Here is a 14,487-nt window from a genome sequence, read left to right as displayed (position 1 = left end):
TGGGCGGGAAGCCGCCATTGCATGTTTTCAACACTTACAGAGACTCGAAGCCTGCGTGATTTACAACACAAGATCATCCACTTCACCTGATATACACTCACCTAACGGATTTTTAGGAACACCATACTAATACTGTGTTTGACCCCCTTTCGCCAGAACTTAATGCCTTAATTCTACGTGGCATTGATTCAACAAGGTGCTGAAAGCATTCTTTAGAAATGTTGACCCATATTGATAGGAGAGCACCTTACAGTTGATGGAGATTTGTGGGATGCACATCCAGGGCACGAAGCTCCCGTTCATCCCAAATCCCAAAGATGCTCTATTGGGTTGAGATCTGGTGACTGTGGGGGCCATTTTAGGACAGTGAACTCATTGTCATGTTCAAGAAACCTATTTGAAATGATTAAAGCTTTGTGACATGGTGCATTATCCTGCTGGAAGTATCCATCAGAGGTCATAAAGGATGGACATGGTCCGAAACAATGCTCAGGTAGGCCGTGGCATTTAAGTGATGCCCAATTGGCACTAAGGGGCCTAAAGTATGCTAAAAAAAAACATCCCCCACACCATTACACCACCACCACCAGCCTGCACAGTGGTAACAAGGCATGATGGATCCATGTTCTCATTCTGTTTATGCCAAATTCTGACTCTACCATCTGAATGTATCAACAGAAATCGAAACTCATCAGACCAGGCAACATTTTTCCAGTCTTCAACTGTCCATTTTTTTGTGAGCTCATGCAAATTGTCGCCTCTTTTTCCGATTTGTAGTGGAGATGAGGTATCCAGTGGGGTCTTCTGCTGTCGTAGCCCATCCGCCTCAAGGTTGTGCGTGTTGTGGCTTCACAAATGTTTGCTCCATACCTCGGTTGTAACGTTATTTTAGTAAAAGTTGCTCTTTTATCAGCTTGAATCAGTCGGCCCATTCTCCTCTGACCTCTAGCATCATCAAGGCATTTTCTCCCACAGGACTGCTGCATACTGGATGACCCTTTTCACACCATTCTTTGTAAACCCTAGAAATGGTTGTGTGTGAAAATCCCAGTAACTGAGCAGATTGTGAAATACTCAGACCGGCCTGTCTGGCACCAACAACCATGCCACGCTCAAAATAGCTAAATCACCTTTCTTTCCCATTCTGACATTCAGTTTGGAGTTCAGATTGTCTTGACCAGGACCCCACCCCTAAATGCATTGAAGCAACTGCCATGTGGTTGGTTTTTTAGATAATTGCATTAATGAGAAATTGAACTGGTGTTCATAATAATCCTTTAGGTGAGTGCATGTAATGTGACATTATGTGAGGGAACAGGGTCGAAAATGGTTGTGTTAGTTGATCGGTAAAGTTATCACGGGCTGTGGGTGTCCGCTCCACCATTATATTAGAACACTGACAGAGCCTGCTGGATTTTCAAGACAAGATCATCCACTTCACATCCAGTTCAAGGTGATTGGGACACTCTTTGGCATTGAGATGACTTGGGAAAAGTGTCCCAATCACCCTGAATCCACCTTATGTGACATTTCGTGAGGGAACATGGTAGAAAATGATTGTGTTACTTAATCGGTAAAGTTATCACAGGCTGTGGGCCTCCGCGCCGCCGTTATATGTTTAAACACAGTCAACGTGCTAAAACAATTGATCCCTAACTCCCCTGTCCCTTGGAAGGCTGAACAAAGTGGACCTGCAATCCGGATAAAAATAACAGCATTTCGCCGTGGTTCCCTACCGGCCATTTGCTGTAGACCTTAGAAAATGATTTCTTTGAAAGCAAATATCTCCCTTTGCTTTAAACTTTGAACGTTGTAACTTTGCAGATGTTGTTTATGCTGAAACAGCAACATTACACACTAGCTAAAGTTAGAAAAGTGAAATCGTGTTTTACCACCCTTTTAGTTATATGATTGTGGCAAAGGGGGCGTGGTTCTGCGAGGTCTGCAGCGGGAGAGAGAGCTCAGAGCGGAGCGGCAGGTAAGTAGGTCAAGCACAGATGACGAACACCTGTTTCTGATTGCAGTAATTGGCAGGGAGAGAGCGCATTTAAGCCGCAGCCGGGAGAGAGCTGGGGGAGAGTGTTGGACTGGGACTTCGCATGCACAGCAGAGAAACTGAGAGACTGACACAGAGTGTCTGATTAAGAAGGAGAGATCCATATCGGGGAGAAACTGAGTTATCACACACACACATGTGTGTTTGTTTTTGTTTTGAAAAGACTTAATAAAGATAGCGAGTCCCAGTCAAAGCCGACCCCTGTCTTCTTCCTTCCATATACAACGAACTTTACTACAATGATGTTATTTCGTTGCTGTCTTGCCGCCAGTCAGTTGCTGCATTGCTGAACGTGGTTTCGAGTATCGATCATCTGCCCTCTTTAGAGAACATGAGACCACGCAGTAATCTCAGATAACTTAATCCAGATATGTTAATCCAATCCACAAATTAGTTTGAAGAACCAAATTAGCCAGAGATCATTTATCAGAATTAAAAGATCTGGGATCTGTCAAATCATCTCAGATGTTTTAGGTGACGTACGAAGAACTGACCCTGAACAGAACAAACACGTTACAGTTCGTCTCATATAGAAATAATTCAATCGTTATTTTACTGTCAGATCAAATTAAATCTCATTAAATAAAGTAATATAAATATGAAGTTCAGATACTCGACAGCATTAGTCTGAGTGTGACATTAAACATTAAAGTAAAAGTGTCTTTAGTTATTGTTCCATATATAAATCTATTTCTCTTTTCATTCATCATCTTTTGTCTTTGTGCTGCTGCAGAATATCATAATCTTCACATTTAAATGAAAAAAAGTATTTTAGTGAATCTTCATCAAACCAATATCAAGTGATTTTAAAGCTTTATTCTGTGAAAAAAACATTTCAGAAGTGTTCGGTAGTGATCATGTTCATTCAGTGTCCGGGAAAAGAGGAGATTCAGTCACTCTAGACTCTGATCTCACTGAAATGAAGGATTATGATCTGATTGAGTGGTGGTTTGAATACGCTTTAATCGCTGAAATCAATAAACGGGCCGACAGCTTCTCTGTATATGATGATGTTCTTGATGGGAGATTCAGAGACAGACTGAAGCTGGACAATCAAACTGGATCTCTGACCATCACAAACACCAAAACTGAACATGATGGACATTATAAAGTACAGATGAGCGGTGTGAGGGAGAGGTTGAAGAATTTCCATCTCACTGTCTTTGGTGAGTTAAATATCAGATTCTCCTGTTTTAGATTTGAATCAGCACAAAGATTTAATTATTAATCCAAACTCTATTTTGCTTCTGTTGTTTAATGATGATGTTCATGTAAAATTTTGTTTTTGTTTGTTTTCCGCGTGTGTGTGTGTGTGTGTGTGTGTGTGTGTGTCCGTGTGTGTCCGTGTGTGTGTGTGTGTGCGTTTGATGATACAGTACAAATATCAGTGAATGAGGGAGATTCAGTCACTCTAGACTCTGATCTCACTGAACTGAAGGATGATGATCTGATTCAGTGGAGATTTAACACTTTAATCGCTGAAATCAATAAACGGACCGACCGCTTCACTGTATCTGATGATGATCTTGATGGGAGATTCAGAGACAGACTGAAGCTGGACAATCAAACTGGATCTCTGACCATCACAAACGTCACAATGAAACATGCTGGAGAATATTATCTAAAGATCAACAGAGTGAGGGTTAAATTCTATCTCACTGTCATTGGTGAGTTCAAAAACATTTACACCTGTTTTTTAATGACAAAAGTTAAATTAACTGAAACAAGATTTTGCTTCTTTTTTGTTTGTTTTACAATATTATTTCAAATGTATGTTAAACTATTTAATTTAATAAACCATTATAATCTGTTTATCTGACTCTCTCTCTCTCTCTCTCTCTCTCTCTCTCTCTCTCTCTCTCTCTCTCTCTCTCTCTCTCTCTGTGTGTGTGTGTGTTTCGTGATTCAGTGTCAGTGATGGAGGGAGATTCAGTCAATCTAGACTCTGAGCTCACTGAATTAAAGAATAATGTGATTCAGTGGAGATTTGGAGATCATAACACTGTAATCGCTCAAATCAATTATTGGACTGACAGAGTCTCTGTATATAATGATGATCTTGATGGGAGATTCAGAGACAGACTGAAGCTGGACAATCAAACTGGATCTCTGACCATCACAAACATCACAACTGAACATGCTGGAGATTATAAACTAGAGATCAGCTGGAGACGGCGTTCTTATTTTCGTTTCACTGTCTATGGTGAGTTAAATATCAGTTTAATTTTTTTATTTTTGTTTATTTATATAACTAGATCTAAAGAAGCATCTTATCGTGACTAATTCCTTTTTTACATTAACATCAGGTTTATATTTCACTTTCTCTATCAGAGTTTTAAATGCTCTACTTTTGATCAGTTTTGTTCCTCTCGATGTTTCTTCCTCGTCTGCTTGAATATCTTCATTCATCCTCATTTCTCTTTATTCTCTCATGTTTTCAGCTCGTCTGCCTGTTCCTGTCATCAGCAGTAACTCTTCAAACTGTTCTTCATCTTCATCATCCTCATATTGTTCACTGGTGTGTTCATCAGTGGTGAATGTGAGTCATGTGACTCTCTCCTGGTTCAAAGGAAACAGTTTATTGTCCAGCATTAGTGCGTCTGATCTCAGCATCAGTCTCTCTCTACCTCTGGAGGTGGAATATCAGGATAAAAACACCTACAGCTGTGTGCTGAACAATCCCATCAGCAACCAGACTCAACATCTGGACATCACTCAACTCTGTCACACATGTGCAGGTACGACAGCACGGCTGATATTAGTTGATGTCAGCGCTGATATTAGCGTTTATTGATTGAGCTGATCTCAGTTTGATGTTTTTATTCCTCAGTCCACTGCTGTGGTCCCACTGAAGCTGTGATCCGATTGGTCCTCTCTGCTCTGGTGGGCGTGGCTACTGTCATGCTTGTGGTTTATGAGATCAGATCCAGAAGAGCTGAACGAGATCAAGCTCATATTCACACATCAGGTTCATGATTGATTTGTCATTTCTCACAATCTGAATATTTTAATATTTGTGAGATTTTATTATTTTAAGGATAATCTTTTTCAGGAAGTACTGAAATCTAAAGCAGAAAGCTGAACTTGAAAGATTCTTCAAGTGTGTTTTTGTCATAATAAATACTGATGATTATTTCTGCTCTCTTTAAGTCTTAGATTTGTAAATATAAAAACTGATGTTAATATTTCTCTCATATAAGAGTCACACAGATCTCACTTCTACTTCTGTATATCTGTCATATATTTGCTTGCCTTTATCAATAAAGTTTTCTCACTCTGAGGTTCAAGAGTCTCTCCATGTTTTATTACATTTATTATGTCGAGCGGCTCCTGCAGGAATACAGACTTGATGTGTATTCTAACAATTTCAGCAGTGCCCCATATAAGCTTTACATTATAAAAATAATCGTTTAACTGAAAACGAAGAATGGAATAAAGACCAAGCTCAGATGATCTAAGGGGCCGGGCAAAGCAGTAGGAGTAGAGTAGATCAGACCATTTCAATACAGTGTAGCTCCCGCGTCATCTTCACACACGTGTTGCGGTGCTCACGTGAACAGCCTCGGCTGCCATGGGACGGAAAGCGCTTGCGCCGTTTAAAGCGGAAACTGATACCCCTTTCCACCAAGGGACCAATCGATCTGGAGTCACAATGTTACATTTAAAAGAACTGTATGTAAGAAATGTATTTTAATTAATCATAAAATGGCCCTGAGATGTCACTAGACATTAAGAAATCATGTTAATTTCAAATACTTATATCACTGACAACAGTAGTCCGGCCAGAGTATTGTTATCTAAAAGTTGTTGTTGCAGCCCTCAACTGATGTTGATGTTGACATGTTGTGTTTTGGCCTGAAGCTCCGCCCTCAACCTATGGACCAATCATGAAGTCAGTAGTGTTTGGACATCCGGGTTGCCAGATCTTCTCTAGTTAACACAGCTGCAGATCTACAAATGTTCCTGCTGATCCTGCAGCCAATCTGGCAACCTCGAGTAAGGGGGAGGGGGTGATTGCAGTACCAGTTTTTGGCCACAATCTTACATACACTTCCTTTAAGTGGCACAGTACTGATGGCAACACGTTCACTTTGAAACACCACACCTGGCAAAGGTTAACGTTGATTGAATAGCTTGTGACATCAACTGGACATTTTGTCATCCTTTGTTTCCTTTTATGTGAATGGTTGAAGCCGTTTCTGTCGCCACTAGAGTAAAAAAAAACGAAATGGAAAAAATAAATGTTGTTTTTCTGCTGCAGCACATTCGCATTCAGTCTGGAAGCACTCATTACACAAACAGCTGATCAAAAAATAAAACCATTACGCAAATTATTAGCACATCAAAATGGCCTTAAGTCTTATTTCCTCTACCTGTTCAATAGGCACACTCTTTACAGACAGATATAACTTAGGTTTACATTTGATCCAAACATAATACTTTTGGTTTTTGTCAAGTTTAAAACATACTTATTAATCCATACCCACTCTATGACACGCTACCCAACTGTAATTGTCATTAATTGACACTCATCATAAATTGATCATATATTCATCAAATATTGATTCAGGCCTTGACACTTCTCTGTTTCTTAAGAAGAAAAGACCAAGGTAAACTCACATGTTTTAACTAGACTCTCGAAAGAGTTGCTTTACTCAGAGTTGCCAAAATACCAAGGTCTGCGCTCACAAAAACACCCCACCCCACTCCTCGCCCTTGTCCCACTCCTCGGTTTTATTTTTTGATGGAACTTGTTATAAACACAAGTTCTGCCAGAAAGACTCGGGAGAATTAATGCTGTAACAATAAAAAAAATTTAGGAGCTCAGCAAGCAATCAAGTTCTTTGGCGTAGGCCCCATTTGTGATTCGCATTCCGAGGGTACAGAATCTGCGTAGCCCGCCTGAATACAGAGGCAGGGGCGCAACCCCCACCCCCCGAAGGGAAGGGGGCCATCTGGTGGTGGTGGGGTGGATGGAGGGAGAGACATCCTGAAGTCTTCAGGGTAGAGGGGAGATCCCGTCTGGTGGTGTTGAGGATGATATGAAAGCTTGGATGGTTGTGTAGGGGGGGATGGAGGAAAGGTCCCATTATGGTGGTGGTTGGGAGGATGGTGGTGCTGAAGCAATAGTCTCTGCGAACTCAAACATGAGTAAGTACAAACTTTATATGCTCCGGTAAAGGATGTGATTTGATAGATGAGAAGGCAATTAGTGACGTAACAATTGAGTCTTCCTGGCAGAACTTGCGCTGGCTTCATTTCCACAAGTTGTTATAAACACAGATTGCCCAAACACCAAATCTCTCTGGTAACCACATGCAAACTTCTCTAAAAATGAACTTTTACAGGTTACTGTGTTTTCTCATTAACATTGACTGATGAATTTTGTTTTAATAATATAAGCAAACACAAATGTTATTCACTGTTTTTGGTGTCAAAATAGTTGTTGCAGTATTTTTCTTTGTGTTATCTGCAGAGAAATGTGGTTTGATCTGTTGGGTGGATAAACAGCTTCTGCTGGATGTTTAGGAGAATTTAGATAAACTCCTGCACATGACTTTAAGAGTGCATGCTTTCACTGCCTGATTATAATGCGTTTTGAATCTTCCACAGCAAAAAGATATGATCAAATCTGATTTTTTTTTTACTTATGTTGCAAGAGTGCCGTTTTTCTGAACATCAGCATGATTGCAAATGTGATAATGATTTTATGCAACAGTTCAACAAACAAAAAGTTAACACTGAGTTACATTTAGACACAATATTGCCTGTTCCCTTTCGAAAGGGAACTCGCGCTGCATCAGCTGACGCTACGGGGAACGCCTTCAGCGTGACAGGTGTCTGAAATCGCTATCAAATCACAATCCTACTGACCGTCGGCAGCTGGTGATGTCATCACCGTGCGACCAGGAAGTATAAAAAGGCACCGTGCCAACATGACAACATCCTTTCGTCTTCAGGGACTGTTTTGTCTGGTTCGCTGGAAAGTCGTAAAATGAAGTGCACACGCAAGGTTAAGGGAGCGTACAGGAAGTGCGCTGATTCGTGTCCCAGGTTTCTTACGCCTGAGGACACACACACCCTTTGTGTGCTCTGCCTGGGGGAAGAGCACGCGAGGGAGGTTCTCGAGGGGGCCTCCTGCGCGAACTGCGAGCGTTTTCCAATGAGGACGCTCCGCTCTCGCCTGGCCTTCTTCTCGAGGGAAGAAGAGCCAGCTTCTGGGAGCGGCCCCGCTCAAGCTGAGGCTGAGCGGTGCCGTCTGTTCTGGGGCTCCCAGATGGACCTGGCTCATCGTCTGGAGAGTACAGTTCTCGCGGATGATCAGCCAGGTCGCGAGAGCAGGCTGACGGAGGAGGAGTCGGATGGAGACTCCTCCTCGTCGTCAGCCCATGCTCTTCCGGTCGATCAAAGGATGGCTGTGGATGAGGGGGAAAATGAAGCTGAGGCTGAATCCTCCCAGCCATCCTGCCCCGTGTATGGGGAGCTGTACGATGTAATGGGGCGCGCGGCGCTGAGACTTCAGCTGCCGTGGCAGAGAGCCAGGGGAGAGGCCGCCTGCCCAGACAGATTGGGCGATCGTTTTCTCCCCGACCATAGCCGCCCAGCTCCCGGGAGCCTTCCATTCCTCCCCGACCTTCACGAGCAGGTCGTGGGGGCATGGAAGAAACCCTACTCGGTGCGAATCCATTGGCATCAGCGGTTTAACTTCGCTGATGTCGAGGGATTGGCCGAGGCAGGGTATGTGTCGATGCCGCCCATCGACGAGACGTTCGCGAACTATCTCGCGTCTGGGCGGCCATCGACACTAAGAGCTCCTGCCCTGCCGTCTAAACCATTAAAGACGACCTCGCGTCTTAACGGCAGGGCATACACGTCGGCGGGTCAGGCGGCGGCGGCCTTGCACACAATGGCGGTGTTGCAGGCCTATCAGGCCGATCTGCTGAGGGACCTCGATCAGGGGGAGGGCCTACCCCCTGATGCGATGGCTGAGTTGCGCCGCACCACGGATCTCTCTCTCCGGGCGGCCAAACACACAGCAGTCGCCATCGGACGGTCGATGGCGGCTATGGTCGCCACGGAGAGGCATCTGTGGCTGAACCTGGCGGACATCGGGGGGAAAGAAAAGGCTTTTCTCCTTGATGCCCCGGTCTCGCCCTCTGAACTTTTCGGCACCTCCGTCGAGGCGGTGGTGGGAAAGTTCAGAGAGGCGAGGGCGCGCTCAGCGGCATATAGAACGTGTATTCCGCTGAGGTCCAGGGCGGCGCCCAGGCAGGAGGGTGTCCCTGGCCCTTCGAGATCCGAGGATCATCAATTGGGCCAACGCAGCAGCGTAGCCTCTCGGGCGCCCCCTCCGTGGAGGAGTAGGACGCAGAAGAGGCGGGACACTCGCAACAGGAGGAGGGACATCGGGGAGAAGAGCCGCTTCCAGCGCCGGAAGCGGGGTGGTGAGTCTCCTCCCCCGAGGGCGCAGAAGTGATGTAAATGTGTCCCCTCCTTTGTTTTTCTGTTGTGTTTCTTTTCTCTCCCCGGGCGCGCTTCACACCAGGCTGCGCGGGCCGATGATGAGCGGATGTGAGACTCTGACGGCCTGCCAGGCCGGTGTGTGCTCTGCCCGCACAGTGCATCGTCTCTGGGAATAGCGGGATTTTGCGGCCGCCTCCTCGGCCTTATTTGAGAATAAAGCGCCCCACCCTCAGGTTAGTGCGCCGAAGCATGCATGTTACATGAAGCGATGAGGCACTGAAGACAGCGGGTGAGTCCCCTTTTAGGGCAAACATTCTTCTTTTTAATGCCGTATGTTTGGACTCTATGCTTCCTTGAGGGATATTTTGTCTACAAAGATGAAGAAAAGTGTAAAAGTTGGAGAAGTGGGCCTGTAGTTCCCCGTTAAAGGTGGCTAGAACGATGTTTGTATAAACACAGTGTGTTTATGTAGGCTGTATGTTTGCTAGTGTAGCAACAGTAGTTTATAAGGCTGTTTTCTCTTCTGGATATGTGTATTATGAGCAGTTGAGGCCACCGCACATGCCACGGGCATGTAGCGGCGATATAAACTGACGTATGTTCTCCTGGCGAACTTTTTTAGCTGTAGCCACCTCTGGGTAGCGTTGGCACCTCTGCTAGTGAAATACCTAGATGAATTTGTGAGGTTAGGCTAGCGCATGAACTGCAGTAAGGTCTGTCCCAGTCCTTTTTAGGGCCGTTGTTGTGGGATTATCAGACCGATGCTAGTGCATCAAGTTGGCCTTGGCTGTTGATGGGATGATGGTGTCTAGAGGCGCTGCTTGAGAGACTGCGCCGTCGCAGAAGGCTGCTATGGGCCGCTGGGGCGGACCGACTATAGAAGGCTGGCTGGCGGGAGACGCCAGCCGAGGCAGTCTGGGCAGTTAACTCTGGGTCAGGTGGTAGGCCTCAGTAGGCCTCCCTGCGGGTGAGTCCCCAGGTAGTGACTGGATACCCAGTCCTCATCAGCCAGCAGACAGCCACTGTCAGCCCGAATTTAAGGGCTCGCTGAGTTTCAGCACGCCTCACATGGCGTCCCCTGAGGGGGTGACCTAGGGTTCCGACCATTGGTTGACAGGATCTAGGCCGCTTTAGGCCTCCTGTAGGGTGAGCCCCGGTTCCCAGGTCTTGCAACAGTGTGCGTGGGTGCTAGCCAGGCGGCTAGCATAGTCTGCTATCAGGGACGGGCCGCTTCAGGCCGTCCTATGGTTGTTTCCCGGCCCTGCGGGGTTTCCGGTGGGATTTGCCATCGGATAAGCACCGTATGTAACCAATCTAATAGGGTACTGCCATTCGGCAATAGGCCTCTCCGGGCCGCCCTAAAAAGACCGGACTGTACGTAGGCATCAATCAGGCCTCCCTGGAGGCGAGCCCCGGGAACACAACAGCTCCCAACAGTTTGCACCTTGGCTGGCAGGAAGTAGGCCGCTCTAGGCCGCCTGAGGGTGAGCCCCCGAGCTGGGACGCTCGGTAGGCCAGTGTATTATGCTGTCAGGCCTTTTTGGGAGGGATTCCCGGACCAGGTCCCGGTGACAAGCTAGCTATTAGCATGGGTGGCTTCTGGTGCTATAGCCTCATGAGCCCCCTGAGGAACCAGTAAAGCCACCTGCCTGCAGGCCGCCTGAGGGTGAGCCCCGAGCTGGGACGCTCGTTAGGCCAGTGTATTATGCTGTCAGGCCTCTTTGGGCCTTTTTGGGAGAGGATTCCCGGACCAAGGTCTCGGTGACAAGCTAGCCATTAGTGTGGGTGGCTTCTCGTGTTATAGCCTCATGAGCCCCCTGAGGAACCAGTAAAGCCACCTTCCTGCGGCTCTTCACAGCTAACAGCAAACAGCTAACACTAACGGTGCTGGGTGGAGGCACCTCATGGCCTCCCTGGAGGGGAAACGGTTCCTTGGAACGGGAACGTATAACTGGCTTTGGGCTGACAGCTAGCGGCTGCCCGCCGGTGGGTCCCGGCATGAGCCGGTATAACTCAAGGGCGGGCTCATGCCCTAGCACAACGAGACTCAGTTTCTGCTGCGCAATCCCTTCAGGACAGGGGACTGGCGAGCCTACAGCATGGGTTACCTACCAAGCTGGCTTAAGAGCTCCCCTCATTGAGGGTCGTCTGCGAGCTTACGGGCCGCTTGAGTCTGATCAGACGGGCAGGCCCCCCTCGGGTCCTCCCGGGTAGATCAGTCCATAGGCCTTTTTTAGGCCTCCTGAGCACCCCTGTAATAAATGTGCTCAGTAGATCCTAGGATCGAGCAGAAGAGACTCCCCTCGATGGCAAGGGTAAGAAGCACTAAGCTGAGTACTGCTCTCCAGGATTCCCGTCTCCGAGTTCCGGTCTGAGGAGGACATTGCCAGTTTGCAGTCCCTCAGTCTGGATGCTCATAAGTAGAGCGATGTCCGGAGGCTCTGTTTTGACTGACAGGGTTGGCCAAGCTGGGGTGTCCCACAGAAGTGATGCCAGGTGAGGCCTCCCTGGTGGCATTCGGTGAAGGTTGTTCCCGAATTAGTGACGGCTGGTGGCGCCCTCGGGTCCCCTAGCCACATTCCCTTAAGGGACTCCTTCCTTCGAAAGTAGTAGGTCCCAGGCCCTCGAGCAAGCCGAGAGTAGGAAACCTCAGTTAAAAACTTGTTTAGGTTCTCTCTTAGGCATATAGCTTGGGCTATGACCATAGGGAATGATGTCACTGGCAGCCTGTGGGGCTAGAGGGGGAGTGGTTCAGACTTTCCGCGAACACTCGTCCAGGCAGTTCTCACTGCCAGTAAGGGGCGTGCACTCCCCTCAGCATGGCGGCGTGGGTATATCGTTCCCCGTAGCGTCAGCTGACGCAGCGCGAGTTCCCTTTCGAAAGGGAACGTCCCCGGTTACGTATGTAACCTTAGTTCCCTGAGAACAGGGAACGAGACGCTGCGTCACATGGCCATGCTTCAAGGTGTGCCTGCCCACAGTCCCTTCAGACGAAGCGGATGTTGTCATGTTGGCACGGTGCCTTTTTATACTTCCTGGTCGCACGGTGATGACATCACCAGCTGCCGACGGTCAGTAGGATTGTGATTTGATAGCGATTTCAGACACCTGTCACGCTGAAGGCGTTCCCCGTAGCGTCAGCTGACGCAGCGTCTTGTTCCCTGTTCTCAGGGAACTAAGGTTACATACGTAACCGGGGACGTTTTTGCTCTTTCACAACGAATATTGTTCCAAACAAATCCACAAAAGAGCAGTTACACATCTGACACACACACACACACACACACACACACACACACACACACACACACACACACACACACACACACACACACACACAGTGGTGTTTCAGAAAGTTTGTGATCCGAATTGTCTTCTTGCTGATTTGCAGCAAAATGAGAAAAAGAAAAAAGATTATGGAGGGGTAATGGTTAAGGAGACATAGGGATGAACAATTGTGTTCTGCGAAAAGAATTTGATGTAAATAAATAATTTTGCAATGTTCTGCTGCTGCGGCTGGACAAGCAAATATTTGTGCTTGCTTTGTTTCTGTTTGATAGAATTGTAAAAATATTTATTAAAATACTGATATTCTGGTCTGGAACTCTTCCCTGAACCTCCTGCTGCCCTGTATCTTGCTCTCCTTTTGGCACATGAACACATCACATAAACACAGCAGGAGTTTGAATCACCGACAGGTCCAGATATTAAGCATGCCAAATATCTCACAGGCGTCAGTGACTTGTCGGTGATTCTCTTAGATCATGTCTTTGAAAATGAACTCTGCATGATTGTTACTCGTGTGCACAAGCACCGATTTGCTTATGATTTTGGACATTTGTCTGCAATTTCACAAAACCTGTCAGAGAGTCAAAATCGGGCCTAAAATTAACTCGTGTGAACTCTGCATTAGCTCCAGTTCTGGCAGGTCATGTTAGTCAAGCTCTCCACATCTGCCTATAGGAATACAACACCTATCATCGCATTCCTATATATATATATATATATATATATATATATATATATATATATATATATATATATATATATATATATATGGTTCATTCAGTATTATCAGCAGCTTATAGTGTTTTTCTGGCGCTAATTACCCTCCTCCATCCCCAGCTACTCCTATCATCCAGTCAAGGCTGGGCTTTCTGATTTTCCTCTTGAATCAGATTCATTTCTTCAATTATGTTGTAATTATTGTCATTACAGTTTTTATCTATCTCTATGACAATTTTGTCAATACTTTAAAACATGAGGAGTGGGACATGGGCGAGGAGTGGGCTGAGGAGTGGGACAAAAGCGAGGAGTGGGACAAGAGTGAGGAGTAGGATGAGGGCAAGGAGTGGGGCAAGGGTGAGGAGTGGGGCACCGGTGAGCAGTGGAAGAAGGGTGAGGAGTGGGAGAAGGGCGAGGAGTGGGACAAGGGCAAGGAGTGGTGATGTGGTGGGGTGAGGAGTGGGACAAGGGCAAAGAGTGGAACGAGGGAGAGGTGTGGGACAAGGGTGAGGAGTGGGACAAGGGTGAGAAGTAGGACAAGGGCGAGGAGTGGGACGAGGGCGTGGAATGAGGCAAGGAGTGGGACAAGGGAAAGGAGTGGGATGGGTAAGAAGTGGGACAAGGGAAAGGAGTGGGATGGGTAAGGAGTGGGACAAGGAAGAGGGAAACGGAAAGGAGTAGGGCAGGGGTGAGAAGTAAGACAAGGGCAACGGCGAGGAGTGGGACAAGAGTGAGGGTGAGGAGTGGCACAAGGGTGAGGGCGAGGAGTGGGGCAAGGAGTGGGGTGAGAAGTAAGACGAGGACGAGGAGAGGGACAATGGCGAGGAGTGGGGTGAGGAGTGGGGCAAGGGTGAGAAGTGGGACAAGGGCAAAGGCAAGGCGTGGGACAAGGATGAGGGCAAGGAGTGGGACAAAGGTGAGGGCGAGGTGTGGGACAAGGGCAAGGAGTGGGCCGAGGAGTG

At 46.9% G+C, this 14,487-nt stretch overlaps 1 protein-coding gene across 1 annotated transcript; it reads left to right on the top strand.

Moving 5' to 3' along the window:
* Positions 1 to 421: 421 nt before the first annotated feature.
* On the top strand, positions 422 to 5,032 carry LOC137040809 (uncharacterized). The gene is made up of 6 exons (XM_067416579.1): positions 422 to 443; positions 2,869 to 3,222; positions 3,433 to 3,723; positions 3,966 to 4,259; positions 4,498 to 4,794; positions 4,887 to 5,032. Exons 1-6 carry the CDS (start codon positions 422 to 424, stop codon positions 5,030 to 5,032), a joined length of 1,404 nt encoding a protein of 467 aa, XP_067272680.1.
* Positions 5,033 to 14,487: the final 9,455 nt, after the last annotated feature.

Source organism: Pseudorasbora parva, chromosome 14 (genome assembly GCF_024679245.1).
Source record: "Pseudorasbora parva isolate DD20220531a chromosome 14, ASM2467924v1, whole genome shotgun sequence".
In the NCBI taxonomy this organism is placed as follows: Eukaryota; Metazoa; Chordata; class Actinopteri; order Cypriniformes; family Gobionidae; genus Pseudorasbora; species Pseudorasbora parva.
This window is presented reverse-complemented; position numbering and strand designations above follow the sequence as displayed.

Bases quoted from the DNA above. Each gene is read 5' to 3' on its own strand.
- LOC137040809 (XM_067416579.1), top strand. From the start codon at position 422: ATGGTGCATTATCCTGCTGGAA. The intron at 3,724-3,965 runs GTGAGTTCAAAA...TTCGTGATTCAG, and splicing joins ATTCTATCTCACTGTCATTG to TGTCAGTGATGGAGGGAGAT. The intron at 4,260-4,497 runs GTGAGTTAAATA...TCATGTTTTCAG, and splicing joins TTTTCGTTTCACTGTCTATG to CTCGTCTGCCTGTTCCTGTC.